The following is a 26800-nucleotide window of genomic DNA, read 5'->3' as shown; positions in this document are numbered from 1 at the left end:
CGCTCTCCGACCTGCATCACCTTTGGTCCCGACTTTTTCCTTGACTACCCCACATTCGTTCACAATGCGCTCTTTTTTAACTCTTTGTCTCATACTTCCATCCGTGCTCGCAGCGCCTTTTAAGTTCTCCACCCACCACCAACATGTAAGTCTCTAATTATCCATCAAGGCGTACTGTTCATTTTATTCGCTCGCCCTACTACTAGTCACCCTCCTGCGTCATCGCAGGCGTAGCTTATCCAAACCCTCGTCACGCCCTCATCCTCCTTGGCAAACGAGAACTTCGCCCTCCCACTGGACTCACTGAGCGCGCTTTCACCGACTTCCTACTCTTATGTCACAAGTCCAGCGGTCGTTCATCCTCTGCACCCCTGCTCGCTCGTCAGCAAGGCAGCTACTTGACCAACGCTCTCGGGGATCCGGCAGAGAATGACAGCATGCTCGACACAACCACTCCAGAAGGCGCTCTCCCAGCGTCCGGTGATCAGAGTGCTAGCTCTCCCGCTGCTGCTAGTCCTTCGACGACTCCTGCGACTACTACTTCATCTGCTCCATCTCCTTCAGAGACTCATGGAAGCACTACAGCTGGGCCCACGTCGACTGGCACTCCCGCCGGCAGCGACTTGGACGCTCACGGAACTTCGGCCAACACTGCGGGAAGCCCTCCCTCTGGAAATACAGCTGCCCCCGCGGACTCGGAGATGCCACTAGCACAGTCCGACTCATCTACGTTTGATACACCAATACCCCAAGATATGACAGCCGGCTTCTCCAGCCCTGTCATGGACAGCAGCGTATCCGACAGCTTTGGCGACGTGTCTGGCAGCATGAGCGACGCGTTCGATAGCCTTGACAACACACCGGACAATGATACCGAGGAAGGAGAACCTGTCGCTATGGATGCTCAAAGCGGTGTCTAGGAAGCTGAGACTTGTGATGGTCATGTATGGCTGATTCTCTTGTCAATAGTCATGCAAATAAACACGGTTCAACTATGATATTAGTCCATCCGAAGGTTCGCGAAGCTATACTGCCACATGGCCTCGCCATTCTATCCCACTGCTTGTTTCCAAACTGCTAAATTCGACATCAAAGCAACGTTAAGAGATTAATTCAATATACAACAATCCATATCGTACTGATAGGCTAAATATACAACTCGTAGGATAGTGTAGTGTAGCGACATTGTCCTGTCGAGTCCCTTGTGGATAAAAATATGATCAGTAAAAGTCCCGGGCCCACATCTATCCACCCCTAATTAATCCAAAGAACATGCAAGGCATCTCACATCCACGCAGCACCGACAGCGACAGAAATACCACCCACAAGCGGTGCCCATGGAACACCCCAACGGTGAGAGGCAGAATTAGATCCACCTCCCGTGCCCGCTGTCGCACTAGCTGAGACTGAACCAATAGTAGCCGAAGGAGGAGCAGCATTAACCCCGTTCATAGCAATCGCGGTATTCGAGAGCGCAGCAAAACCAACAGCAGCAGGGTTATACCGGAAAACCGAATAAACATTTTTCTACGATCACTTCAAGTGAGCACATTGACCGTTTAAGCAGCAGAAAAGCAAGCTTACGAGGAAAGTATCGCCAACGATCCAATTTGGCGCAGTACCACCTGTGTTCAGTTCAAAGAATGCGCCGACGCATTGGGAGGAGCTGAGCTTTGTGAGTTGGAAGTCGGCGGGGGCGATGGGCCAGCTGGGTCCACCGAATGAGATGGCGACGTTGACGGCGGTGGTGCAGGGGTAGGTATAGTAGCCCTGCCAGTTACCTGTGCCGGGCTGCGAACCTGGAATTTGTGCGAAGATGCTTTGGATGACACTAGAAGGTCCGCCGACAAGAGTGGTCCCGGTGTCGATAGCGGAGTAGGATGAAGAACCGGAGGGGATGGAGATAGAGCTTCCCTGGACGGTTAACGCTTGGAGACAATCAATGTCAAACTTTGCAAAGCTGAGCAACGGATAAACTTACATGTCATCGGTAGAATCCAATAAGATGGCGTCGTGGGAATGGCCTGATAATCGATGCTGCCGGTGTAAAGACTGCTGTTGACAAAGCCTAGCGATAGTCCGTCAACTTGTAAAGAGACTCCCAACAGAGATGACATACCCATAGTGAACGATCCACCGGGTTCCTCGGTGTTAACGTTCGAACCGTTCATGAACCGGGTGAGCTGAAACGCCATGACAGGATCTGACCAAGCCCCAGAGCTTGCCAAGGTCTGCCAGAACGGCGTCGCTTTCGAGCTAGCTATACTCTGCCATCCCAAGCCCAACAAGCCGGACACGGGTGGCTCCAGAAGGCCCGACGTCACTTGTGTGACAGCAGCGAAAACCTGGTTGGGAACAGAGAACCCAGCCATCTGGACAATGTCCTGGCCTAATGTACCTTCTGCAGCGCCAGAACCGTATTGGATGTTGAAGGGCTCAGAAAGATTGTGGAAAGTAGATGAGGTTAGGTCATCGTATAGCTGGATTTTAGAGCAGCCGGTGGTGCAGGCTTGATCTGCGACCCAGAGATCGCTAATTCGTGGACAATAATGAATACAGTCGGAAATTTTGTCAGGGATAGATGACTCACGATGAGCCGGTGTCAAGAATGACATTGAAGGAGACTGGTGGAGTGCCTATGGCCACTGTTCCGAAATAACTGTGTCAAATGAAAGCGTTCGATGAAACAATCTGCGGTAGAGAACTGCCGACCGACCTTGAATCCGCATTCTGGTTGGTTAACCTGTAGAGTGATCAGCGAGGGCAAAATAAATCTACTTAAGAACCCATTCTCACAAATTTGTTCCAGTACTCCTTTTCTCGATATTTCCCCCATACTTGGCAGTGAGAACCTCTCGTTCGTTCTGAGCCCACGTTTCCCATTCGGCGACGGTTCGTTCAGGTTGGGCTCTTCGGACGAGGGGGATGGACTGGCCAGCAGCCGGGACTAAACTTGGGGCAGCAAAAACATTTGGTGAGACGATGAGGAGGCAAGACAGTGCGAGTGTCGACGGGAAAAGCATTGTGAGGTGACTTGAAAGCGATGAAAACGGGAACTTAATATACGATATACAATATTTGAAAGAGGCAGTGTTCAGGGAAAGAAAGAACGTGGTTGCCAGTGTGTGCTCGCGGTTAACGCACTAAAGTGAGAGATAGTCTTGTGTACTGCGGACTCAGATGCCGCCAAGCTGCCGCTTTCCAAGACATTTTAGTCAGCGCCTTGGTCGTCATCAAAACTTCACCCCCCTACTTAACAAAATGTGTTTAACAACATCCCATGGCAACGCAGTCCTCTAGGGAGACCTACGTCGTCGATCTTACAGTCCTTTGCGTAACCTCGGAAGACCTAGCCCATCATGACTTCATACTCAGGCTGTGCAAGGCACCGAGGCTGGAGCTTGTTGGATCCGAAGGTAAATCTTGTCCAATCATCCGAATAATCCGACAAGCACTGCATTCAACATGTTGAACAGCCCGACAATCAAGCATACTTCTGACAAGCCCAAACTATATAAGGCAAATCCAGAAACCCGTCCATTCTGAACAACCGCCAAGTCTCCTTGTTCAACCATCTCTCGAGGAACTCCCTAACAACATCTTCTTGTCTCAGTTCAACGATCACCAACGCCCACGTCTTCCCTGCAGTTGAGACAGTCTCAATTGTCTCGACGAGTGCGGGAAGAAGCGAAGGGTGGTAGATACAATCAACGATCAGGATGAGATCCCACTTGGCGTTGGGCTCAGGTGGCTTGGGGTAATAGAGTGACCGCCTGGTTGGCGGCAAGGACAACAGTGTTTCCCAGTCTAGTTCTTCCACGGAGATATTCGATCCTGGTGACCCCTCTGGAGGTTTTGTATTTTGCATCCAACCCGCGAAATTAAGAGCAACATTTTTTCGGATAAGTGGGAGAAGGGGCGCGATGTCTGTTGCAGTGTAGCTCTTTGCACATGCAGAAAGCGCAATGCTAAGCAAACCTGTGCCTGCACTATCCAACCGATCAGGGTTAATGAAAACAGCAACCACAGACGTTGGAACTCACCCTAACTCAAGTACATGACTCTCTCGAAGCAGATCCTTATCGACTAATGGGTTGCTTGGAGGGAAGCGATGCTGTTGCAGGATAACTTGAGCGAACGCAATGCTACCATCACCTCGTCGGATATATGTCTAGCGAACAAAGTACGCAGTATGATCCTACCTCGCTCGCCACAAGACACTCCCAGTATCTCCTTTTCGACTGCGCAGTGCAGTTTTGTCTTGCGCAAGCTCAATCTCGATGACATGTGAAGTCTCTTCACCGCGAGTTTTCCTCGCAGACCTGCCCTTTCGTGATCTCGACGCCGATTTAGACTCAGCGGCTCCCGAGGATGTTGGCTGTGATGGAGCGTTGAGTTCAAATCGGATGGAAAGGGTGTCTTGGCGAGAATCAACGTGTCCTAGGCCGTGGAACCCATCTGGTCCTGTCTGGTCGAGTGGTTTTTGGTTTAGAGCTGTGTATACGAGGAAGATCTGCGACGGTATACATCTGATTCATGATATAATTGAATTCAGCTGACCTCCTCGTCTGCATCGGTCACTGGTTCGATGTTGTCCGGGAGCTTCAGCAGATTCAAGGACATGATATACAGCTAGACAAGTTACGACCGAGCAAGTACAAGCTTGTTATGGATAATGGAACAAACAGGGTCAAATAATCTGATCGGATGATCATATTGTTTCCTACAACCAGCCTCCACCTAGATCGTAGGCATAAGTACTCACGAGTTCGCTGCGATAGCTGTTGTCTTTTGTGGTGGATGCCGTGAACTCTGTATTCTCTGTAGCTGGCTGATATCACTAAATATCCCATCGCAACCACGCTGGAGTTACTGGTTGCGTGCACAGTGGCGCACAAGATACATACGCGATCTTGTAAGTACCCTCTTTGCTCTCGATCTTTTCATTTTCTGTAGCTTATACATGTCCTAAAATCAAGACATATCGACGCATCTCACACACCTCTCACTGTTACTATAGTTATTACCATTTCCCCTTGCAATCACGATTTCTGCTTCACTATGCCTAACTGGACAGTCATCCCGCCAACCATGGAGGACCTTGATCAACATTATTGTCACCCAATGATTGTGAAATTGTTTCGCATCATGAAGACCATTTACGGGCTTTTGGATCCGCAAAATGAACCGTCGGGGATCCATGAAGGAAAACATACCGCAACCTTTGGTTATGAAAATTCAGAAGCATCTGATGAATCTTCTGTACTATCAAGCCTTTTCATCCATTTTGGTCTATCCAGCCAGACCTCTCCACGCTTTGCTATCATATTACCGTCTATGCAGATCGAAGATATGACGCAAGGATCACGTATACCCGTCCCGTCTGAGCTCGTGCCGACCGTGACAGACATCTGCGATTTCGCCGTTGTGAGGTCTCAGTTTACCCCAGATCCAACAGAATACGACATAGACGAACCAGAGAGCTACCCTGCAGGTCAGGTGTGGGAACGAGTTCAAATGCAGGTGAGAACTAATTCGCACTATTGACCTATTTGTTTAAATGCAAATTGTTTGCATCAGAAATATCACGAGCTCCTTATGAAAGAAGGCTTTATCCAGAGCACAGACCCTCGACACAGTCATCGATGTGATATTTGTCGATCAGACCTTCTCCAATGCAAGGTTTGTTTAAAAGTCATGTGCCCTTCGCGCAGCTGCGCTGCATTTCCGTTGTTCTGCATGCGCTGGCGGCCATGTGCCGCAGGACACCGCTGTTGGTACAGTGACATCTGTATTGATTGTGTCGTCGGCGGCACAACCTGCCTATGCGAGGAAACCTGGACGTGCGATCTCTGCACAGAAAAAGGCGGCTTCTTTTTACGTTGTCTTCGCTGCGACAGGCCATTTTGCCGTGGATGCTCATACCTTGTGGGATGTCGTGGGTGTAGAGCTTCGAACCTCTGCCACGACTGTGCCGAAGAAGCCCCAGAGAATGTAGCAAAGGAAAACTACGTGGAACTCGTCGGCCCGTGCACAAAATGTAAGTCTCCAGTCTGTAAACCCTGCGCGATGGCGGCAGCAGCGGGCACGTCCGTTCATATCGCTGTTGTTAGTTTCTCGACGGGGTGTGACTGTATTAAATCGTATAAATAACGGGGAAGCAACTTGTTGCTATTGGCTGGTATTTGTATTTGCAGCCTTGAACGAGATCAAAGAATACATGTCATTTTTGTGTTGGTGTATGATGAAACTTGAAGTTCGTACTTGTTCGAGTGAATATGGTCCACAATGATCACACTATTTTTTTGGGTTCCTGGTTTATTGCGGGTTGGAGCGAAGCCCTATGTTGGACACCACCTACTCTATTCTATTACTGGCGGTTGGTCCTATTGAGTATGATGTCTACACTGTACGTACAGTGGTTCCGGCTTGGGCGTTGGGCGTTCAGCTTTGAGCTCCCTGGGCCGAGTTCGTCCCTTATACTTTCGCGCTGCTGTGTTGTATGCCGGGTATACCAAGAGGAAGTGGTGTACCGATTCGTCGTACGTGGGCTTCCGATCACACTGTTTAATATATTGAACATCCTAGTATTCTAGTATGCAAGTCCACGGATGCATCGATGAAATATCAGCTACGCTCATACCTTGGTGTATCAGCACACACTGCATCTTAATGATTAGAAGCCGCTTGGGCGTTGATTCACCTCCGAGCCATGTTGTATAATTCCCAACAAACATCATCATCACTGGTCGCTCCACAACACATTCGACGATCAGTGTGTAAATCACTCGTACCATGCTCGATCTCATCCACCGCAATTGCAGGTGGATTTGGAACACGCGGGCCATCAATCAAGCTCTTCGGGGGTGGCGTGATGATAAACGTCCTCCGGGAACAGGTGTGAGATTGCTGAAAGAAAGCATTCATGCAGCTACAGTACCTCTAAAGTCCTGATGTCCATCAAGTAGCTAATAGAAGCCATGTCTTTAACCCGTGCAATGATATCACGATCCGATGCGATCCTCTTGAATTCTCCGTCGCGCTGCCGCGCTAGCAAAAATGCACTAAAAGGCTGTCCAAGGCGAACGATCAATCGCAATGCTCGCGAGTGGGAATCCCAATAAATTGGCCCAGTTCGAGCAGGGAGTGAATCGTGCCACAAAGATTCGGACACGGACAAATTGTCCACGCTTTGTGTATCGTCCGCAGTGTCACGCAGCCCGAGGAGATCGCGACTCCATGGGCGAACGAGTAACATCGTCTGCCACGAGGGAGACGGTCTAGCCGGCGAGAACGGGGTGAACCTGTCTTTTGTGGCGATCTGCAGGTTGCGAAGGCCGTCCGATTTGAGTTCATACGTGTATGTGTCCTGGTCTTGACCTGACCTCCGCCTGGCTTCTGTCACTGGGAATACGATGCAAGGCAGATGCAACCGGTGGTACGCGAAACGGGGAGCGCCCAGGTAGTCCAATCTCTGATATAATTCCGAAGCCGACTCCAGAGCCACAACACCTCGCAGCGAGGAGACCGATGACTGAATCTCTTCTTCGGATATTGATGGCAGTCTGCATGGTGGAGCTTTGTATGAAGTGATGTCGGCGGGTAGACAGCTATTGAAATCTGATGCCTTTCCTACCCAGTCTAGGGCAGTAATATCCCCCGACTGAGATATGATTTCCTGCAGGAGCCGCCCAAGTGCGTTCTGCTTTTTCTCGCCATAAATGACAGGTAGGGTGATGCCGAAGATGCCGAATAACGAGTATGCGATGTCTTCTTGCACTGTGGTAATGCGTGTCGACGCCCACTGAAGTTTCTCTCGGGCGTCTCTCATTCCGGGACAGAAGGCCACGATGGCTCGTCGATCTATGCCCGTCGCATCCTCCAACTCCTGCATGATCGCGACGGACTCCTTGTGGTTGGGAGTGCGATCGCCGACATAAGGAGTCCAATCCTTCTGGTAAAATAGAATGACTTCTGGAGCGAGGAATTCTTGAACCGTCCATCCCCGTGTGTTCCAAGCGCTCTTTGCCAGCGCGCCAGGCTTTGATGACAGCGGAACATCCGAGAGGTATATGACAGTGAGCGTGGAGTGGCGATACCAGCCGAACATGGAGTTGACCGATTCTTGGAGCTCAGCATTGTTGCTCTTATCGATGCAGCATGTGTCGCTCCATGCCCAGCGATGCCCCAAATCACGAACAGTTTTGCAGAAAGACTGCAATTTCGCGATGCCGCCAACCGGATCCAACTTATAAACGATCTTGCCCTGGACATCCTGCAGCAGCGGCTCCTGACCTTCCCACCTATGCGATAGCATGACGTATTGGAAGCATGGCATCACCACCTCTTCAATGCGCTTCACTTGGATATCTCTATGCGTGATTGTCGAAGACAAGAGCTCCATATACTCTGTGCTCGACTTGAAGATGCGTATCTGCGCCTCTCGATCGCATAAGAGACCGGTGGTGGTGTCGAGCACGCGCAGCGGAGCATTGTCAAGTTGAGCATCGATGACCTTTCGAATAGCACGGTCCACTTCATATGGACTGAGATACTGCTGGCGCAACTCTGCAGAAGCGGTCAAAGTATGTTGACGTATAAGGTATCGAAGCTTACTTCGTGTCTCGGTGTCAGGAGCATCATCCAATTTTGAAAGCATCGTTTCGAAGGCCGAAATAGCTTCATCATAGCGTTGGGCGCCATGAAATGCTGCGTGCTTCAACTTGTATCCAATATGAGACGAAGGGTTGAGTTGGATGACCTGTGTATCACCACAATGAGCATAGGTGAAGGAACAATAAATGCCATCGCACCTTCTGCGCATCGAGAAGTGCTTCCATCCACAGCATCTTTCCCAACTTTGCCTGACTACGCTTTTCAAAGACAACATATGATGGAGAAGTTAGGTCGGTCACCGCCGAGTAGAGGTCAATAGCCCTGTTAAAATCGCCTGCAGCGAGGGCAGTATCTCCTTTGGTAAGAAATAGCGCGCTGCATTTTCTCGTAAAATCTGAGTGAAATGGGGATGAGAATTGTAGCCTGGGCGACATCATGAACTCCAGACTTGCCGTTGGACCATTCAAGGCAGCTGGCCTTCGTTGTTTTGTCGATGTTGTCCATCATGTATCTGTATGATTTTACGGCATCTTGAAGTCTGCCTGCCTGAAAAAGTGCATCACACCGTTTCTGGTGTGCCTTTTGCCACGAGGACTCCATGTCCCAGCCGAAGAGCTGGATCAATACTGAGTTATGAAAAGCATCATGTACGCATCATGCTGACGCACCACCACCAAATCCTCGTAAATTTCATGGATGTCCAATTTCGATGGCATAGCGTTGTAGTTGAGAGCAGCAGTAAAATGCTCAGTAGCTTCGTCGTGACGTGCGCTATCCAAGGCTTTGAGTCCGAGTTGAATGCGTAGATATGCCTTCATATGCAAGTTGGAAGATTAGTGTCGATACAGGCTGCATGATCCTTACCTCCACGATATGACATGCACGAGTATCAGGATTCGGACATCCGGTAGTGAGTTCTTTGAGGAGCAGGTTTGCTTCGTCATGTTGATCTGCATTGAAGAGTGCAATGACCTAGAATATGGGATGAAGCGGAGAGCATGTCAGGAAAATGTAACATACCTTGATCAAGAGCAGGAAGTGCATGGTTCGTGAATACATATGTGAATCTTTGTCCGTGTACATTGATGCAACATCAAATGCTGCCCTCGCGCTCCGGATAAGGCCTGTTCCGCAGAGGGCGATGCTCTTGGAAATATAGCCTGACAATGAGGGCTGAATGCTGATGGACTTTGTCAAAGTCGAGTTAGCTATTCAAAAGGGGGCCATGATGGGTCAGTGAATCTCACCTTGATTGCATCCTGAAGGGCACGGTCCCAGTCGTATTTTCGCGCCATAACGAATGAACGATGGGCGTAGAAAGTATGGTTGTTCGGATCAGTGTTGATATCTTGTGTGAGTAGTTCTTCGGCAGTAGAAAAATCTCCATTTATGCACGCCTCGCGGACTGTCGTGACCTGCACGAAACATGCTCGAATAATTGTGGTATATGAGTCAAGGATGGAGACATGCCTTTGGATGCATAATGTGAGGTACTGCCCACTCTGAGATCATGTTATCGCTACCTCCGCTAAGGATGTAGTTGCCGTCCACGGTGAAGATGACACATTTCAGTGCAAATGAGAGCTTGAAGGTGGCAATGGTTTGTCGATCTGAAAGCCGCCAGAGATGGACATGATTATCATCAGATGCGGAAGCGATTAGTGAACCAGTGGGATTAATGGTAATGGCATTGATATAGTCAAAGTGGCCCGTCCAGGGATCACCAACCTGTTTCCAGGTTGTTGTATCCCATTCACGTATGGTAGAATCGCCGCCGCCTGTGAGAAGGCGTGTGCCATCAGGTGTCCATGCGAGTGAAGAGTTGTATTTTGCGTGACCCGTGAACTTTGCGACGCGTCTCCTTGTGTCTGAATTGTAAACCTCGATATGATGGTTTGTTGCGATGGCAAGAAGTTCTCCGGACGGTGAATACCGTGCACATTTGATATCACTACCACACTCGATTGGATTTCCTTGCTGCTGCCAGGTTTCGGTGTTCCACAGCTTCGTGGTTTTGTCATATGCACTAATGGCCAGCACTGTTCCATCGGGAGAAAAATCCAGTGAGGTGATCCAATTGGAATGTGCTTCGATTTTGATGAGTGATTCACCAGTTTCTCCATGCCAGACGATGACCTCTCCCTTGAGATCACCGCTTGCTATCAATTGCCCATCTCGCGATACCGCCAATCCCCCCACCTCACTGCAATGCCCCTCCATCTTCTTCAACACAACACCTCTCTTCAAGTCCCACAACAGAAGTGTCTTGTCCCATGAGCTCGTAACCATCCGTTGGTTATCGGGGAACATTGCGACTGCCATTACGCAGTCTCCATGACCTCTGAACTTTTGCAGGGGTATAGTGATTGGAATAAGGTTCGACATTTTACTGGAGGTTAATGGTATCGAGCACGGTTGAGGTGGACTGGAGGGATAGCGGGTGTCGTTCTCTAAGCTGCGGATCCAGAGGTATGTGTTTTGTGTTTTTTTTTGCGCGTCAACCTTGTTCGTTGCCCAGCCTCCACGCCTCCATCACTGTTACGGCAGGAATGTACCCCTATTATTATACCCGCCGTCCTCGATGGTTTATACCCTTCCAGCACCTCAGTGCATATATGCATTCAACTCTGGTCTCTATAGCCGCCAGGATGTATCCCGTCGCATCCAGTGGACAGCTGGTGCTTTCTAGCAATCAAATCTGACTATCTATCCTACACCAGTGTATGCATTTCGTTGTTTTCGTGTCGAGCAGCACATCACCATTTCACTCCTTCAATATAGCTCATTGAAATATTACCCCTTCATTCCGCCGACTCGCAAGACCCGCTTGCGCACTGGATGCAGCCAAAGTTCTCCCTTCTGGAACTTGTCACCAATTCTATCGCGGAAGAGCTTGCTTCTAGCGCTCTGCTCGTGATTCATCTCTGCTTTGCCCTTTCCCCCACCTCTGGCCCAGCTGGTTCTATCTCAACTACCATGGAATCAATGGTCCCTATGCCTGGGCCGCCAAGAGACCAAATGAAGTTCACACCAGTTCTTTTACCAAAGGTCTCATCTCGATTGTCATGTGCCAGACGCTGCGTGATCAATTTTTGATTGACTCATAATTATTTTCGAATGTCTTGTACTATCCGCAGAATCAATATATCCTAACGAGGATGCAACGATGGATGGCCTGGTTGTAGAGCGACGGTGCCTGCCCCAAAGCCTCTTAGTGCCCTCGTACACATCTCTCTACGGCTCTGAGTCTGTTCTAATAATGTTGCAACGAGCCTACTTGCAGCCCAGTCCTCGGGCCATTCGATACTGGGGTGCTGCCTCGTTAACGACATCTGGGCCGTTTAATAAGTGACTCAAACTCACGCTCGCCTCCGGGTTCTCAGTCTGTGACGTGTAGCTTGCGGGGTGAATTGCTATGGACTTCAAATTTAGGCTTTGTAGGATGAGTGAGCGTCTGATCCCATTGTACTTTGACGGTGTGTGCAGTGGGCCATGAGTAGCATGTTTTTGACTGATAACATTGCAGGGGGAAACTGTTGAATCGCGGATCGTGCCATTGTTGGAGCATAGTCCATTCAACTGCTTTTATTCATTGGATTGTTAAAAGCAGTTTAATGGGCAGTGCTCCAGAATCTAGTTCTATTACTGGGTTCACGTCTACTCTCAGGTAATTCATCATAACCGCAAAAGAGGACTAATTATGCATGAGTCTAAGAATATTCTTGAAAGACGAGACGCCCGACCCAGTTCGTACAGTAACAGAGCAGCGTACTCATAAACGTTATTTCTGCCGCCCACGAAAAGACAGTCGCCCGGATTCGCTGTCCACCTTGTATGAGTATGATTGTCACGAAAATCAAAGATTGCATCACAAACGTATATTACATAACCGAGGTCGTGTTTTTGGAATTGAAGATCAGGGGAGTGTCAGATATGATATAAGACACCGCAAAACAAACCTGGCAGTGGTTTAGCATCAGGCCTTTTGTGGTGAAAGGTGAACGAAAGACATACGACGGGAAAAACAATAAGGAATGCCAGTAGACGCTTACTGTTCCAGGAAGCGTAAATCCTCGTTATGAGCAAGCCTAGAGGTAAAATGTCAATATCGGAAGCTCATTTAGGACATGACATACCTTCTGCGGTTAGAATACAGATGATATGCAACACTGCGTAAGGGTTGGATGATGTGAGAAAGCAAGGTAGACCTGTCACCTAGTCTTCATCTGTGGGAAGGGTGGTGGGAATACATGCCCACTACTCCATATATAAAAGGGTTTTTACCAGCTGGCCTCCTGCCAACATGTAACATTCAAGTTGCAGCATGGACGCCAAACACTGGCAAACCCATGGTAGCACACCGCAACAGGAGTACTTTATGTAAACTTCATTGCTTCGATGTCAATATAACACTGCAGTACCAGTGTTCGGTAATCTGGCATCATATATCCACAGTGTAAGGATGTGGTGTGACGAAGAGATGAAGATGCGTCAATATTCGCGCATATCAATATCAATAATGAGGCGTTGAGATCATGAGTGTCACGTGTTTGACTTTTTTCTTCATGTTTCACTCATTTAGTTGGTAACTTCCTTCGACACGCATTTTTCATCGAATAGAGTATCTAGACATGTTCTACGGTACTAAAAACACTCCTCTTCCAGAATCGACCTAAGCTTTTTGTGCGAATTTGAGGTCTCTGTCGATCGAGAACCTCCCCGAGAAACTTCGGGTGGCTGTGAATTAAGGTTTTGTGCTTACTTAACGTCGAGCAGTATATTCGGGATTTTGCGAACGCACACCTCTTGCGTCATACGCAACCCATTCATTGATGACCTCCTTCAACTTCTCTACCTGGCCTCCACAGCTAAATCCAGAGCAATTAGAAGCTCTGACGCTCGCCGCAACAACATACGCGCTCTCGCACGGATTACTTTACCTTCCACCCTCCCAATCACCGTCCAATACCCAACCACGCATACCAACTACCGCAATCCATGCCCCCCTCTCACTCATTCCCGCGCCCTTCCCCCGTGCGCAATTCCAGGCTGCAAGAGAGCTGCAGAAAGTATATAACGTGCTCTACGCACGCGTAGCGATGGATACACAATTCTTAGATACAGTAATGGGTGCCGAGGAGGGCGTAGGAAAGGCGGATGAGTTTACTGGGACGTTATGGAGGGGATGGAAGAGGATCAGGGAGCACGGCGCACTAGCACAAGTACGTTTGGGACTTCTTTCTTTTATCTCATGGTGGGACATTGATAGCACATAGCCGTTGCACCTTGGCCTGTTTAGATCGGATTATCTGTTACATGCCGCGGAAGATAGACTTGCACTGAAGCAGGTCGAGTTTAATACTATATCTTCGTCCTTTGGTCCGCTTTCTGAGCGTGCGGCTGCTATGCACAGGCGTGTTTAGTTTTCAAGATATCTTTCGTAAACGCTGATGCGGTATAGAAATATCCTGGCGTCCACCTCCTATTTTTCTGCATCTCCACATCTTACTGCAGACAATTTTCCAGAGAACAGCACCACCTCTGGTCTCGTTGAAGGTCTTTCCAAGGCTCACGAAGCGTATGGCGTTCGAGAGTCAGTTCAAACTTCGTTCAAGTACGCATGTATCCGTGAATTCACATCGATCCAGGGCGCGCATCCTGTTCGTCGTGCAACCCAACGAACGTAACGTTTTCGACCAACAATGGTTAGAGTATGGATTGCTCGAGAGGTACATTCCCATCTCTCTCATCATCAACAGACTAATCCGCTAGAACAGACATCAAATCCACGTCGTCCGTCAAACACTCACCGACCTAGCCGTCTCTGCATCCCTCGACCCCTTCACACACGCACTCATAATCACATCCCCGACTAATGCCTCACCATACGAAATATCCACGATATACTTCCGCGCAACTTACACTCCCTCCGATTTCCCATCACCCTCCTACTACGACACGCGTTTCCTCCTAGAGCGTAGCCGCGCCATCAAATGTCCCTCTCTTCCCCTCCAACTTGCAGGCGGGAAGAAAGTCCAAGAAGCACTGACGCGCCCCGGGGTACTTGAGCGCTTCCTCAGTAACGAAGGCGCAAAATGGGGCGCACACGCTCTCGATCTCACAGCACATGCAGCAGATGTCCGGGCCACCTGGATGGGCATGTGGGCGCTCGACTCGGAAGATGTTGATATCGCCGCTGCGCTTGATCGCCTCCCGGATTCAGGACAAGCACAAGGAAGCGTACCGCCCGGAACACGTCTCGCGCGCCTTAAGGCCCAGTCGCTCGTGTTGAAGCCCCAGCGTGAGGGAGGTGGGAATAACGTCTACCGTGAAGCCATTCCTGCGTTCCTAGATACTCTGCCCGCTGAAGAGCGTGAAGCATGGATCGCAATGGAGATGATCGAAACACCACGCGGGGTGAGCGGTTATCTCGTACGCGCATCTCCGTCGAGTTCGGATACGGACAATGGGACCATAGAGAAGAAAGTCGTACGCGTAGAGGTTATCTCTGAGCTGGGTATCTTTGGGTACGCGTTATTTAGAGAGGGAGAGGTGGTGGAGAGGGAGGTGGGATGGCTTGTGAGGACCAAGGGGACAGAGAGTAATGAGGGCGGTGTAGCAGCTGGGTTTTCAGTGTTAGATAGCGTGGTGCTTGTTTGATGCATGTGATTTACAGGATGCATCAGTGGACTGGCGAGGTTATATACAACAATATATTGTGCAGAATCACGAGCATCAGAGCTATGGACCATCACATTGTCATATTTGACCTTTGATTTACCTACACATGGTTATGATCGGGAAAAGACTACCGCATTTCTCAAACTCGAAAGACGGAGCAAAAGCTAATAATCAATACGATCAACTGTGCGGGGTGAATTGCTATGGACTTCAACTTTAGGCTTTGTCACAGGATGGGTGAGCATCTGATCTCATTGTACTTTGACGGTGTGTGCAGTGGTCCATGGTAATAACCGCAACTGGGTCCGCCATATTGAAGTCATGCTGGAGAATTGCTTCTACTGCTGTTGAGATGGAGGAGCATACTCGCTTCATGAGAGGGATACTGATTACTTGAATGTGCAGGAGAAAACGGTTGCGATTGCGGTGCAGGAAATAGTAAATACTCATCGGCCCGTGCACCAAACGTATGTAAACCTTGCAACTACTTGCCTTCCAAAACAAGCGTAACACGTGTTACAGTGAATTTTCCACGCACAGACCATGAACAGAAAACTTTATAAACTTGTCCTGGAATATTCCTGTTTCTTCAGAACATACTCAGCTAGGATCTATTTTATAGAAACTAACTCGAGTCTCGCATGTTTACACATGCCACATCCTTCAATTCCGCTGGATGACACCAGCGCTCGCTCGTTCGACAGAGAATATGATTTCCCCTTGGGGGAATCTCGAGGACGTTTGGGTTTGCGCAGTGTCGGACTGCTTGCAGTCTGGTGAAGCCGAATCCAGCGAGTGGAGCGTCTGTCTGACGGAATTCTAGATAGATATGTATCTTGCAAATATGATGATATCCGATGTTCGTCTGAACTTATAGCGGCTAGTCCGATGTAAACTTTGTTTTCCCTGTGCATGTAGTGACAGGTCTGTCCTTGCAATTGTATTGTTGTGTCGTTGTGTTTCAAATGATACGACACTCACGATATCCATCCAGGGTCTACTATTCCATCCAGACTGTGCTGTATCCCTGCTAAGAAGTCCGCAGCGAACTCACGATCATCGGTGGCTTCCCTGGGCTGGGCTTCCCTGCATAGTGCTTGGTCTGTCAATGGATAAGAAATCTGTCAGAGCCGTCAATGTCATGATGCATTCACAACGCCAATCCGTGACGTCGAGTGTGCCTAGTATGCGGGCCGCCCCTAGCACCTGGTTGTATGGTTGCGAGAACAAATGACGCATATATAACAGCGCCAGATGTCCTCTTATCAACACCCTTCCCTGTCGTCCTTTCTTTCATTGTGATAAATTCCAGTCAAGTGCAGCAAATGTAAGTTTAATGCACAGACTTGGTATATTTTGATAGCGATTGAACTTGGGCACTCCCAGGCCCATACGCATCAAGTTATACACCATTCTTGTGGCAGACAGTACTTTCATGGCTTCTTATTTTGGCCTCGGGACAATAACACATATTATACTAGGTATCCTGATATACGACCATATGGCAACTGTCACAGATGAAATTACTTTTATCTGGTGTCGTCCAAAAGCACTATCTGCAATTTTATTCCTCATCAATCGCTATGTCGCTCTACTCGGCAACGTCTTTATGTTGTTTACGTATCTTCTGCCCATTTCACATGAGGTTCTATGGTTTCGTTATGCGCGTACCCAATTGGCAGGCTCACATCGTCTTTCCGCAGAGGTTTCAACTCTTGTTCTTCAACGTGTTGTTTTTCTCAACAAAGACCTAGCTGTCGGACATATTTTACATCAAAAGATGTACTCTTTTTTTCCCAACAAATATTCGTTTGTTGTAAGTGGATTTTTATGGCGAGAAATACATGTATTGACATTGCCAGTTATATTGACTCTTCGCACTTATGCTCTCTACTGCCGTAACAAACGCCTCCTCACTTCGATGATAATCATCGTTTGTGCTCTTGGGGGAGTGACTGTATGTGTTCGCATAAGTATTTACTCTGGCAGTCTACTTATGGTTATAGGCGGGAACATTTGGACTCCGTTCAAGCGCCGTCGTGCTAGGAATGAATTGCCTTGACTCATACACAAAAGAGATGTGCGCCATTTTCCTCTCCGTTCCGTGCGCTTGCTCAAAAGATGTCGCAGAGCCGTCAGTTAGTGGTTTCTGAGTCGGACTCGCGTCGAATGTAATGCTATGACTTATTAAATTACAGGTCCTGGGTTGGGATGGGTGACACTACTCGTCTACGAATTACTCGTATTTGTCCTCACAGTTTGCAGGATATGCAAAATTAGAGGACTGTCATTGGCAATGTCGAGGGGACACATGCTTGATGTCATGTTTCAAGATGGTAAATTTCGCTTCATCGGTATCGTAAACATTGATTCCAGCAAATGCAGGTGCCGTGTATTTCGCGTGAGCTTGCCAGGGAAACGGCAATTCGAGTAAATCTGACCCGTATTCCTTCAGGGTGATGACGTTGTTTAATCTACTCAACATCCTGACGTACTACGTGAGTCCACTAACAAAATATTTGTCGAGTTGCACGCTCACTCTTTGGCTCAGTGTGGTTCAGTGAGCACACACCCGCTTCTTGTGATAATTGACTAACTATTGCTGAAGAATACCACCAGAGGCAGTCTGGCCACATTTACTAGCTGGTGAGTATCTGGTGCGGTAGACACAGATTAATTCTGACTATGCACTCTAGCATATCCGTGACTCTCGTCTCTCGGCTGATGCTCAATCTGCACAAATCTGTCGATACAGGCATTCTTACTACCCCTGTCCAAGATGATGACTACGATTCCATTGTCCTTACTACTAGGATCAACGTACAGTCCACGATTTCCTCTCGCCAATGCTAGGTCGATATTTCTGGATTTGTATATTTGTATTGGAAGTGGAAAGTTAATATCGGGGTAGTATCCAGATGCGCAGAGACGAAGCCTGTTAACCTACAACGTGTTCCTTTCTTCTTTATATTTAACGTATTGTGCTCGCACACCCCGTTTTCCTCGACGCACGGTTAAACCGAATCTCATATCTCTACTTTCGTCGATCCGAGTCGTGTTTTGCAACGCCCATGTTTTTTTACTCGCATTTTCGTCTCGCGCAAACATTGACGTTGGCACTCGTAGTGCGACGGTGATCATCTGCCCTAGTTCCCGTATTTACCGGCATCTTCATCAGTGTACGGTGAATTACCGTAGCATAAAGTTTATTGTACGCTACAAGATAGAGTCAACTACCGATAGCAATGTCAGCTCGAAGGGGGCAATTGACCTCTTTTGTACAAGTCGACCGGCACAAACGTCGACGAAATGGATCCCGCCGTCAGACAGCGTCATTCTGCCACCAAAAGTAAAGGTCGAAAACAGCACTCTTTCGCCGTCGACCGGTTGTTTGTCCTGATGGAGGGTAAGAGCTTGGTAAGAATTGCTCGACATTGAAAAATATAGCTCTAAGATTTTTTCGTCGCCGATAAAATAGACACCATTGTGAAAGGTGTATCAGTACCACCGAGATCACGAACGTCACCAGTTGCAGGTTGATCACCAGTAGTGTCGAGTCCGTCTCAAGTATATATAGCACCTTGCTGCTTGCTGCTTGCTTTGCTTGTCTCTGATCGTACTAACGACGATTCAGTGAACATTAACCATCCAGATACTGTGACACATACACCACCATTATTTGCGAGTCAAGTCTTGCCCATGTCGTGTCCGTCCCATCCACCAACATTGTGCCACATCAAGCTTCACCCGGTATTGCGCAAGTTACACGAAGGACACGTCACTGGGTAACCTTGAATGTCAATCAGCTAAGCTGGACAGAATTGCAAAGTGAGGACTTGACCGATCTTCTGATAAACTGATAGGTAACAGCCGTGCCACGGCCACGACCGGCGCGACCGGCAGAAATGAGTCAAGGGAGGAGGCCAGCAAAATGAACAGTCACAGAATGAAACAGTTGTTCCTTATGGGGTATAAAAGCTGGTCGCCTTCCTATATTTTCCCATCCTCGGAGAGATCATTCGAGATCCCCTTCAGAATATTCCATATCACCTCGTACAGAAAATGCGTTTCTCCTTCCTCGCCGCTGTTGTTGCTTTGACAGCATCTATGTCTGTCAGTGCATGTAGCGACGGAACCCCTTGCAATACAGATAAAGATTGCTGTCCGCACCAGCTTTGTTCACCTGACGTGAGTATGAGCAGGACAACCAGGATTCAACCACGTGACTCACTGCACGCCTTAGATGTTAGGATCGTATTGCATGCAGAAGTATGTTGGTTGAAGATTGAGCGCTGAGCCGGCGACCAGAGCGGCACGTCGTGACAGTGAGCCATGCTTCTGCCGTCGCTTCGGTGTCATGGTTGATGGCGGAATACCTAGTTCAGAGTCGATCAATATGGTTACTTCTCAAACTTCGATACTGTTCGAGCAATGTGAACCTTTGAACATCTAAAGAACTTCATAGTATGAGATATATATCGTCTTGAATACATGACACATGCGTTCTGAAGCACCACGTACTTTCGGTCTGGGTGTAAGGGAATCCCGTACTGAAGTACCGGAAGCATGCCAGAATCTGGAAAAGCAATAGATATAGTACATGATTGTATATTGGAAGGGACCGTCCTTCCCGTTTATCCCGTTCGTTCTGTCCGTACCATCCACCCTAAGTGATTTTGCTACGGGGAACGCCTCAGAATTCTTTCTAAATCTTTTCAGGTTGTGGGCCAGCTTTGGGCGTCACCGGGGGGCGCAAACTGGCGAATAATATGTCCTTGAAGCCTGTTGCCAAATAATTTGACAAATGTAGACATGATCTCTAGATTTCAGCACGATCATGGTTTGTTGGATCATGGGGACAGACTCGACAACCGTCCGTCCTTGTTCTGTTTGTGTAACAGTGTTTGTACCGTTCAACCTTACATAATTTGGCTGAAATGCTCGGAACTATTTTTTGCCTCATCACCGGCCCGTACAAATGAACTCTCAAGCTGCTCTACCCGGCGCTGATAACTTTGCTTCAAGCGGAGGCAGATCTGGTTCAAGCTTGCGCCTTCTCCAGAGGCTCATTTTTGCCGCCCGTCTCACGAATGATATGAGCTTCAAGTTGCATAAAAGATTCAGATCTGTCTTGACTGACATGTCAACTTGGTTGAACGCTCGTAGCATCTGGCAACGTTCTGATTCTTCCGAAGCTAGCTCTTTGTAAGGAAGAGCTTTGATCATGGATCATCCCATGTCCATGCGCTACAACGACGTGCCAGGGAAAATCATGCACAGCATCATGATCATATGCTCTGGACTCTCCAACTACTTCAAGTTCGACGTGTGACTAACCCTTGTTAACCGTGTGTGTAACTGAATTTGCTTTGCACATGTAGCACGTATTGTCCCAGCGTTCTCGTTGACACCCTTTCTCTTGGGTTGTGCTTTACAATGCAATGTATAATAGTGAGGCACAGCAGATGTGAGTGATGCATGGTTTAACTACGTGACTTGATAGTGACTCAACATGCCTAGTTTGATGCACTCGTATGCCGTTCTCGTGGCAACCAGTACAAAGCCTTTTTATAGTTGAGGCCCTCATGATAATGACACGATATTCCAGGTATCCTGGTGTATGACCATGCAGCGACCCTCACGGAAGAAATCACTTTCATCTGGTATCGTCCGAAAGCACCATCTGCAATGTTATTTCTGCTCAATCGCTATGTCGCTCTGCTCGGAAATATGTATGGTTTATTGATCAATTTCCTGCCTGTTCCAAAAGAGGTTCGATAATTTCATTGCGCGTATGCCAAACTGACGGGCTCACAACTTACTTCCGCAGAGGTTTCAACTTTGGTGCTCTAATTTTTCTTGTTTTACTTAACGGAACATAGCTGTCCGAAATATTTGCTGTCCAGAGAACTCCTCATTTTTTGTCAACAATTCATCGTTTGCCGTGAGTTTATTTTCATGGCGAGAGCTACATATACTGAAATTTCAAGTCATATTGGGTCTTCGGACTTATGCTCTCTACGGCCGTAGCAAGCATCTGCTGATTTGGATGGTAGTGGCCGTTATTACTCTTGCAGGAGTAGCTTCTGTGCGTGTTCACACATAACGTTCTACTCTGAGAGCACTAACGGTTTCAAGGCGGGAATATTTGGACATTTTTCAAGCACTGTGATCGTCACGCCAGGAGTTATCTGCTACGAATCAGATGTAACAGTGACGTACGTCATCTTCTTCACCATTCTGCACACCTGCTCAAAACATCGTTTCAGGCCAGTCAGTCAGTAAACGCGAGTCAGATTTGTATGAACCATGATTTCATGATTTTATCCGATTACAGATCCTGGGCTGGCATGGGTGGCTCTATTTGCCTACGAATTACTCATCTTTGTCCTCACATTGTCCAGGATTTTCAAAATTAGAGGAATGCTGCGGTCACCGTATCTGATAATGTCCAGGAAAAACACCGTTGACATCATATTCCAAGATGGTAAAATTTCCGTTGTATCTGTACTGGAAATACTGATCTAAGCGAACGCAGGTGCGATGTATTTCGGGTGAGGTTGCTGAGTAAAATTGTGATTCTATGTAGTGGATCTGATCCGTGTTCCTTCAGAGCGATGACACTATCTAATATACTGAACATCGTGATGTTCTACGTGAGTTGGCCAATGAGATACTAGTCGAGTCGCACGCTTACACATTGATTTAGTGCGGTACAGTGAGCACCCAGCCGTATTTTGTGACTAGTTCTTGACAGTTGGCAAGGGTATCAACAAATTCAGTCTCGCCACATTTACCAGTTGGTGAGTAGTTCAACGTGCGATAAAAATGAATTTATTTTTACATCGCTCTCCAGTATATCCGTGACTCTTGTATGTCGACTGACGCTTAACCTGCACAAATCTATTGGCACTGGCATTTTCACCACTCCTATCCAGGATGATAACCACGATTCCTATATCCTTACTACCCATCTATCCACGCGCAGTCTTTGATTTCCTAATAGAATATTGTGTCGAGCCTGTCTGTACTTCTTCACGTGTGATACCTAGGCCTAAGCACTTGTACTGTGATTGCAAATATGTACCGTGGTAAGTATCAAGCCGTTTAACGGAAACCATCAGATGTTCCAGGCCAATGGAGAGCTTTGGCCTCAGCAGCTGCTCAAACCCATTAGTCTCATAAGAACCATATCCTCTGACACAAGTCGATGCGTTTTGGAATACCATGCGTCAAGCCTGAGATATATTACACGCCTCACTTTCGCCTTCATCGTCAGTCAACCACCATTTCCTTTCCTGCGCCCGAACCTTGTTCATCCCGTGCACCTGCTCAGAAACATGCTTCCACCGCTCAGCATAGATCCCTGCATTAAGGCGCCGACTCATCACTACCGAATCCCATGCGACGATGGTGGTAAGGTTCGGAAAGATGTCGGAGAGAAACGCTGCGACTGCTACAGTGGCGCACGCCTCGATCAGGGAGTCAGCGAGACCTATGGTTCGCATGGCTGTGTTTTCTATCCCTTCACGGTCTGATGGCACCTCTAGGAACGCATCTGTGTTCAAAGCAATACAAAGCTTTTGAAGCTCGGGACAACAGTCAAGCATCGCGATGAGGCCTATCTGAGTGATGCCAGACTTGGCGCGCCATCCAGCTGTGTCGTTGAGGGAGAAGGAATAGAGGTGGGGCCATGCAGAGACCAGCGACTGGAGGTCGTCATCATCGAGGTGGATACTGTGATTGATATCGATGTCTATCCTGCCCAGGCTCTCAAAGCAGGTAAGGGGTATGAAGTCACCCAAAGTGAAAGTGTGACATGCAAGTCCGGAAGTCGAAATGCCACCCGAAGTAGAAACGCCACCCAAAGGCAGAACATGAAATCCATTCGGGGCCAGCGGAGGCTGGTAGCCCACACTGATTGGATAGCCCATCAGATTTATATTGGGTGGCGCCATATAAGGTCCTACATTAGCTTGGAGTTGTGGATAGCCGAATAGCTGCAGGGGATGTGATGGTAAGACCCGAGGACTTGGCGGGGTCTTCAATCGCAGGCTCAGATCTTGCAAATGAGTACTCGAGAAACGCCTCAGAGCAGTAAAAAGTGAAGTAATACTGGTGGGTGGCGGATTGATGTCCACTAGCACGTGCATAGAAGCGGGCGATCCTCCAAGCCTGTTGAAGAATGGGTCTAAGAAAGACATATTTGCTGCGTGGATCTCGAAGTCGCGGACACATGAAAATGCCCCTGAAGGCAAAGACGAGTCCAGTCCGAGTCCTGCGTTGTTGATTATATTGAATGAAAGCTTGCGAAGAGCTGGTTGTTTGGCGAGATGTAAAAGTGCGTTACCCTCAATTGCTCCACATTTGATCTCTTTGAGATTATTCCACGCGCAAAGGGCTTCCGATAGAGAGGGAAAAGTGTCGGTGGGCAGAGTCACTTCTGTGACGTTGGGACAAACGTAGGGCAGCGAAGCCAATATGCTGAGCTCTGGTATATGCCATTTACGACTATTATTTGTGATGGTTATCGCCAGGGAAGTAACTGTGGGCCCTGAAAGCGTGCGAATGAACGAGAAAGTCTCAGCTCTTTCGTCATTCCAGATGATTGATTTCAAATTTGGAAACAAAGGCGAGTTGGTTGGGGGGTGGCAGAGAGAGAGAACGACTGAGACATCTACTGGCCGAGCAGGGTTATGGACACATAGGTGCTCGACACGACGTGCAAGGCCGCGAAGCACCTCCCATTCTGCCATTTTGAGTGGCCTCCTAAGCTTTGACACGGGTTGTGGCCATGTCTACATAAGTTCTCGAAGTTCGGATCACCTGTCATAGTGATCCAGGGCAAAGAGCTTACCGCGGTTTCTGCGGTGAAAGTCAGGTCGGAGGCCAAGGGTTGTAGTAATGGTGCGAGTCCGTCCAGTCGCGACCATAGAACTCTGGTGGCCACATGATGGAAGACCTTGGAGGTTCTAGCAAGAGAAGCAAGAGTTCTTCCTGCGGCAATACTGCCTGTGTGGTCGTTCTGCACATGTTCACATATGATATAAAGAAGCTCTTGGATAAGGAAAAGTCTGTGCATTCGCGCGCGTTGTGGTGGCGAATGCGACACGTATTGAAAGATGTCACTGGCTCCCTCTGAATCCATTTCCTGTGCACCAGCTTGAGTGTTGAATATTGAGGCGGTGCAAGAAACAGATGGACCCCGAAAGTCCGTCAGGAACTAGTAGAGTAAGTAGTAGTAGAGTTGTAGGAAAAAGGGTTTTCGTGATTTCTCGCGTAAGGAATTTAAGGTAAGGACCTCGATGTTTATTTATATAGCTCTTATATGAGATATATATATGCATCATATACGCACTCTCACATTCATTTACGCCTTCAGATTCAGTGGCAGAATTCGCTGTTCACGCACTGGTAAGACCATCATGATCATGGCCTGCGGGAGATTAGACAAAATATCATCACATTTCCGTGTTCGATTATGATACAAAAATTTTGAAGACCACCCGATCACTCCGAGATTAGGTCAAATACTGAATGTTAATCGACCCAGCCTTCAATGATTGTTTATTCCGGAACCGCCATACTTCCACCCTCATACATACCGAGCGAAAGATCAGAGCTCCTGCACTGTACTTCGAATAAGTAAGACCTGGTAGCCAACCGTTCCCTAGAAAATCATGAACATCGAACTGGGAAAGTCGGCATCCATTGATGGCCAAGTTAATCAATGTACAAAATCTTGAACAAAAAATGCACCTGTTTTATTCGTTGCGGCGCCACCTCCTTTCCTGTTGTCGAATTCTGATCATTCCCCTGATTTGCTGAGAAACGCCTTCCCAACGAGTGGCGTGCACTATCGGGTCCGCGTCCCGTCGGGTACGCATTCGATCCGACTTCCAAGCTGTAACCTCATTGAGCCTGGGGAATATATCGGACAAGAATGCAGCGACTGCGGTAGTTGCGTGAAGTTGGATAACCGAGTCTGCAAAAGCAAGTGTCCGGATATTCATATTTTGGACTCCACCTCCTGGGCGATCCAAAGGCACCTCTGTAAACGTGTCGGTATCGATTGCAATGCAAAGAGTATGGAGTTTGGGGCAACATTGAAGCATCTCAAGCAAGCCAATTTGGGTGATGTCAGATTTTACGACCCAACCATGCATTTTGTTGATACTCAAGATCCGGAGGTGAGGCCATGCAGCCGCCAAGGATGCCAGATCTTCGTCTGTGAGATGTATACTGCAATTCACGTCAATCACCAAGGTGTCGATGCTACCAAACTGGGCGAGAGGCATGAAATTACTGCCATGAATGCTGGTGTGGGATGGCTGTCCGTTAGAACGATTACCAGTAGGTGACAGCGGCGGGGGTTGAGCCACAGAGAGCATTCGTATACCAGGCAGACTCTGCAATGAGATATTCTCCAGCTTGACTCCCACGTAATGCTCCGTGAGAAAGGCAAAAAATACTCCCATGTCGCAAGGGGTTGGACCAGCATCCACTCGACCACGGATACATATGGGATGTATCTCTAGTTTCTGCATGAAGTCGATCAAGGAAGGTAGTTCAGCTGCATGAACTTCCAGTTCACGGAGGCGCGAAAAAGTATGCGGAGATAGAGGGTGGTCTGTCACATCTTGAGAGATGGATTGTGATAATGTAAATGCAAGTTTGCGTAAGTAGGTTTGTTTGGCGAGATGACGAAAGATGACAATATCGATTTCACCACATGTGACTTCCTCGAGGTGGTTCCATGTGCGAAGCATGTTTGGAATTAGAAAACCGGGGAGACTGGAGGGAAGGGTGATGACTTTGACAGCAGGGCAAGTGGCGGGAACAGCATTCCATATAGCAGATGCAGCCGCATCCCACCGAGCAGTTCCAGTACTCGAACAATCAAACTTAAGGGATGTCAGAAGGGGTCCACATAGAGTTTGTAAGAAGCCCATAGTTTGGGGTCTACTGTCATTCCAGACGAGCGAGCGTAGATTCGGGAATAGTGGGGACGTGCCAGTAGGTGGACGGGAAAGTGTAAAGATGACGGATGGTTCTACAGGACGAAGGGGGTTTAAGACACGCAGACGCTGAACACGACTAGCATAGCGTTGAATGATGTCCCATTCTGCTTTTCGAGGTGCCCGTTCAATACCAACCACTGCTGTACCTAGAGGCTAAGGAGATGATAAATACTCGATGAATTGAATACTACTGTAAACAACAAACGACATACCAGACGCCAATACAATCGAGTGACTTCTGCAGGCAAGCATTGGATTAGGGGCGCAACGCCGTCGAGATTTGACCAGAGAGCATTCAATGCCACCGCATGAAAGGCCTTACAGGTTCTGGCAAGACGTGCTAGAGCCTCTTTGGAAGCATTTGGGATATCGTCTTCATCATACAGATGCTCACAAATTATCACGAGTAGTTCATGCACGAGGAATAATCTGTGCATTTTGCCAACAAGGAGTCAAGGCCTAGTCAGCTAGTCCCTGACTGA

The 26800-nt window shown here is 48.2% G+C and overlaps 9 protein-coding genes across 9 annotated transcripts; 4 read left to right on the top strand and 5 right to left on the bottom strand.

Annotated features, from left to right (window-relative positions):
• Nucleotides 1-297: 297 nt before the first annotated feature.
• HD556DRAFT_1417935 (uncharacterized protein) lies at nt 298-998 on the top strand. Its single transcript, XM_041304393.1, has one exon. The coding sequence runs from the start codon at nt 438-440 to the stop codon at nt 918-920; it is 483 nt and encodes a 160-aa protein (XP_041153518.1). The 5' UTR covers nt 298-437; the 3' UTR covers nt 921-998.
• Nucleotides 994-3184, bottom strand: HD556DRAFT_1417934 (aspartic peptidase domain-containing protein). Its single transcript, XM_041304392.1, has 7 exons — nt 2797-3184; nt 2717-2743; nt 2591-2659; nt 2120-2532; nt 1982-2068; nt 1585-1928; nt 994-1527 (listed from the first exon to the last, which is right to left on the bottom strand). The coding sequence occupies exons 1-7, from the start codon at nt 3021-3023 to the stop codon at nt 1285-1287; spliced, it is 1410 nt and encodes a 469-aa protein (XP_041153517.1). The 5' UTR covers nt 3024-3184; the 3' UTR covers nt 994-1284.
• On the bottom strand, nt 3185-4717 carry HD556DRAFT_1521798 (putative methyltransferase-domain-containing protein). Its single transcript, XM_041309179.1, has 4 exons — nt 4561-4717; nt 4203-4513; nt 4044-4145; nt 3185-3989 (listed from the first exon to the last, which is right to left on the bottom strand). Exons 1-4 carry the CDS (start codon nt 4621-4623, stop codon nt 3485-3487), a joined length of 981 nt encoding a protein of 326 aa, XP_041153516.1. The 5' UTR covers nt 4624-4717; the 3' UTR covers nt 3185-3484.
• On the top strand, nt 4718-6621 carry HD556DRAFT_1531246 (uncharacterized protein). The gene is made up of 4 exons (XM_041309491.1): nt 4718-4915; nt 4980-5523; nt 5581-6542; nt 6589-6621. The coding sequence occupies exons 2-3, from the start codon at nt 5062-5064 to the stop codon at nt 6151-6153; spliced, it is 1035 nt and encodes a 344-aa protein (XP_041153515.1). The 5' UTR covers nt 4718-4915; nt 4980-5061; the 3' UTR covers nt 6154-6542; nt 6589-6621.
• Nucleotides 6622-6931: 310 nt separating this feature from the next.
• On the bottom strand, nt 6932-11345 carry HD556DRAFT_1508452 (uncharacterized protein; the record flags this gene model as incomplete). Its single annotated transcript, XM_041309069.1, has 9 exons — nt 10111-11345; nt 9864-10031; nt 9637-9804; nt 9481-9588; nt 9285-9428; nt 9065-9231; nt 8814-8991; nt 8617-8761; nt 6932-8568 (listed from the first exon to the last, which is right to left on the bottom strand). Exons 1-9 carry the CDS (start codon nt 10999-11001, stop codon nt 6932-6934), a joined length of 3606 nt encoding a protein of 1201 aa, XP_041153514.1. The 5' UTR covers nt 11002-11345.
• A 2043-nt stretch (nt 11346-13388) lies between these two features.
• On the top strand, nt 13389-15754 carry HD556DRAFT_1417902 (glutathione synthase). Its single transcript, XM_041304391.1, has 5 exons — nt 13389-13838; nt 13893-14029; nt 14078-14209; nt 14265-14345; nt 14394-15754. Exons 1-5 carry the CDS (start codon nt 13449-13451, stop codon nt 15274-15276), a joined length of 1623 nt encoding a protein of 540 aa, XP_041153513.1. The 5' UTR covers nt 13389-13448; the 3' UTR covers nt 15277-15754.
• An 880-nt stretch (nt 15755-16634) lies between these two features.
• Nucleotides 16635-18332, top strand: HD556DRAFT_1073786 (uncharacterized protein). Its single transcript, XM_041296069.1, has 9 exons — nt 16635-17254; nt 17304-17377; nt 17428-17435; nt 17496-17633; nt 17683-17698; nt 17753-17795; nt 17849-17857; nt 17906-17943; nt 17994-18332. The coding sequence occupies exons 1-9, from the start codon at nt 16733-16735 to the stop codon at nt 18148-18150; spliced, it is 1005 nt and encodes a 334-aa protein (XP_041153512.1). The 5' UTR covers nt 16635-16732; the 3' UTR covers nt 18151-18332.
• Nucleotides 18333-22271: 3939 nt separating this feature from the next.
• Nucleotides 22272-24445, bottom strand: HD556DRAFT_1313805 (uncharacterized protein; the record flags this gene model as incomplete). Its single annotated transcript, XM_041300850.1, has 3 exons — nt 22272-22492; nt 22559-24095; nt 24155-24445. 3 exons carry the CDS (start codon nt 24443-24445, stop codon nt 22272-22274), a joined length of 2049 nt encoding a protein of 682 aa, XP_041153511.1.
• Nucleotides 24446-24743: 298 nt separating this feature from the next.
• On the bottom strand, nt 24744-26776 carry HD556DRAFT_1417812 (uncharacterized protein). The gene is made up of 2 exons (XM_041304390.1): nt 26531-26776; nt 24744-26471 (listed from the first exon to the last, which is right to left on the bottom strand). The coding sequence occupies exons 1-2, from the start codon at nt 26753-26755 to the stop codon at nt 25062-25064; spliced, it is 1635 nt and encodes a 544-aa protein (XP_041153510.1). The 5' UTR covers nt 26756-26776; the 3' UTR covers nt 24744-25061.
• Between the last annotated feature and the right edge of the window lie 24 nt (nt 26777-26800).

The sequence above is a fragment of the Suillus plorans genome, assembly GCF_016647745.1.
Source record: "Suillus plorans strain S12 chromosome Unknown HD556scaffold_99, whole genome shotgun sequence".
Classification (NCBI taxonomy): Eukaryota; Fungi; Basidiomycota; class Agaricomycetes; order Boletales; family Suillaceae; genus Suillus; species Suillus plorans.
This window is presented reverse-complemented; position numbering and strand designations above follow the sequence as displayed.

Bases quoted from the DNA above. Each gene is read 5' to 3' on its own strand.
- HD556DRAFT_1417935 (XM_041304393.1), top strand. From the start codon at position 438: ATGCTCGACACAACCACTCCAGAAGGCGCTCTCCCAGCGTCCGGTGAT.
- HD556DRAFT_1417934 (XM_041304392.1), bottom strand. From the start codon at position 3,023: ATGCTTTTCCCGTCGACACTCGCACTGTCTTGCCTCCTCATCGTCTCA. The intron at 2,744-2,796 runs GTGAGAATGGGT...ATCACTCTACAG, and splicing joins AGGAGTACTGGAACAAATTT to GTTAACCAACCAGAATGCGG. The intron at 1,528-1,584 runs GTAAGCTTGCTT...AAGTGATCGTAG, and splicing joins TCGTTGGCGATACTTTCCTC to AAAAATGTTTATTCGGTTTT.
- HD556DRAFT_1521798 (XM_041309179.1), bottom strand. From the start codon at position 4,623: ATGTCCTTGAATCTGCTGAAGCTCCCGGACAACATCGAACCAGTGACC. The intron at 4,514-4,560 runs GTCAGCTGAATT...ATACCGTCGCAG, and splicing joins TGACCGATGCAGACGAGGAG to ATCTTCCTCGTATACACAGC. The intron at 4,146-4,202 runs GTAGGATCATAC...AGGTGATGGTAG, and splicing joins AGTGTCTTGTGGCGAGCGAG to CATTGCGTTCGCTCAAGTTA.
- HD556DRAFT_1531246 (XM_041309491.1), top strand. From the start codon at position 5,062: ATGCCTAACTGGACAGTCATCCCGCCAACCATGGAGGACCTTGATCAA. The intron at 5,524-5,580 runs GTGAGAACTAAT...TGTTTGCATCAG, and splicing joins GGGAACGAGTTCAAATGCAG to AAATATCACGAGCTCCTTAT.
- HD556DRAFT_1417902 (XM_041304391.1), top strand. From the start codon at position 13,449: ATGACCTCCTTCAACTTCTCTACCTGGCCTCCACAGCTAAATCCAGAG. The intron at 14,030-14,077 runs GCGTGTTTAGTT...GATGCGGTATAG, and splicing joins CGTGCGGCTGCTATGCACAG to AAATATCCTGGCGTCCACCT. The intron at 14,346-14,393 runs GTACATTCCCAT...CCGCTAGAACAG, and splicing joins GAGTATGGATTGCTCGAGAG to ACATCAAATCCACGTCGTCC.
- HD556DRAFT_1073786 (XM_041296069.1), top strand. From the start codon at position 16,733: ATGGCTTCTTATTTTGGCCTCGGGACAATAACACATATTATACTAGGT. The intron at 17,255-17,303 runs GTATGTGTTCGC...TTATGGTTATAG, and splicing joins GTGCTCTTGGGGGAGTGACT to GCGGGAACATTTGGACTCCG. The intron at 17,944-17,993 runs GTGAGTATCTGG...TATGCACTCTAG, and splicing joins CTGGCCACATTTACTAGCTG to CATATCCGTGACTCTCGTCT.
- HD556DRAFT_1417812 (XM_041304390.1), bottom strand. From the start codon at position 26,755: ATGCACAGATTATTCCTCGTGCATGAACTACTCGTGATAATTTGTGAG. The intron at 26,472-26,530 runs GTATGTCGTTTG...TCATCTCCTTAG, and splicing joins CTCGATTGTATTGGCGTCTG to CCTCTAGGTACAGCAGTGGT.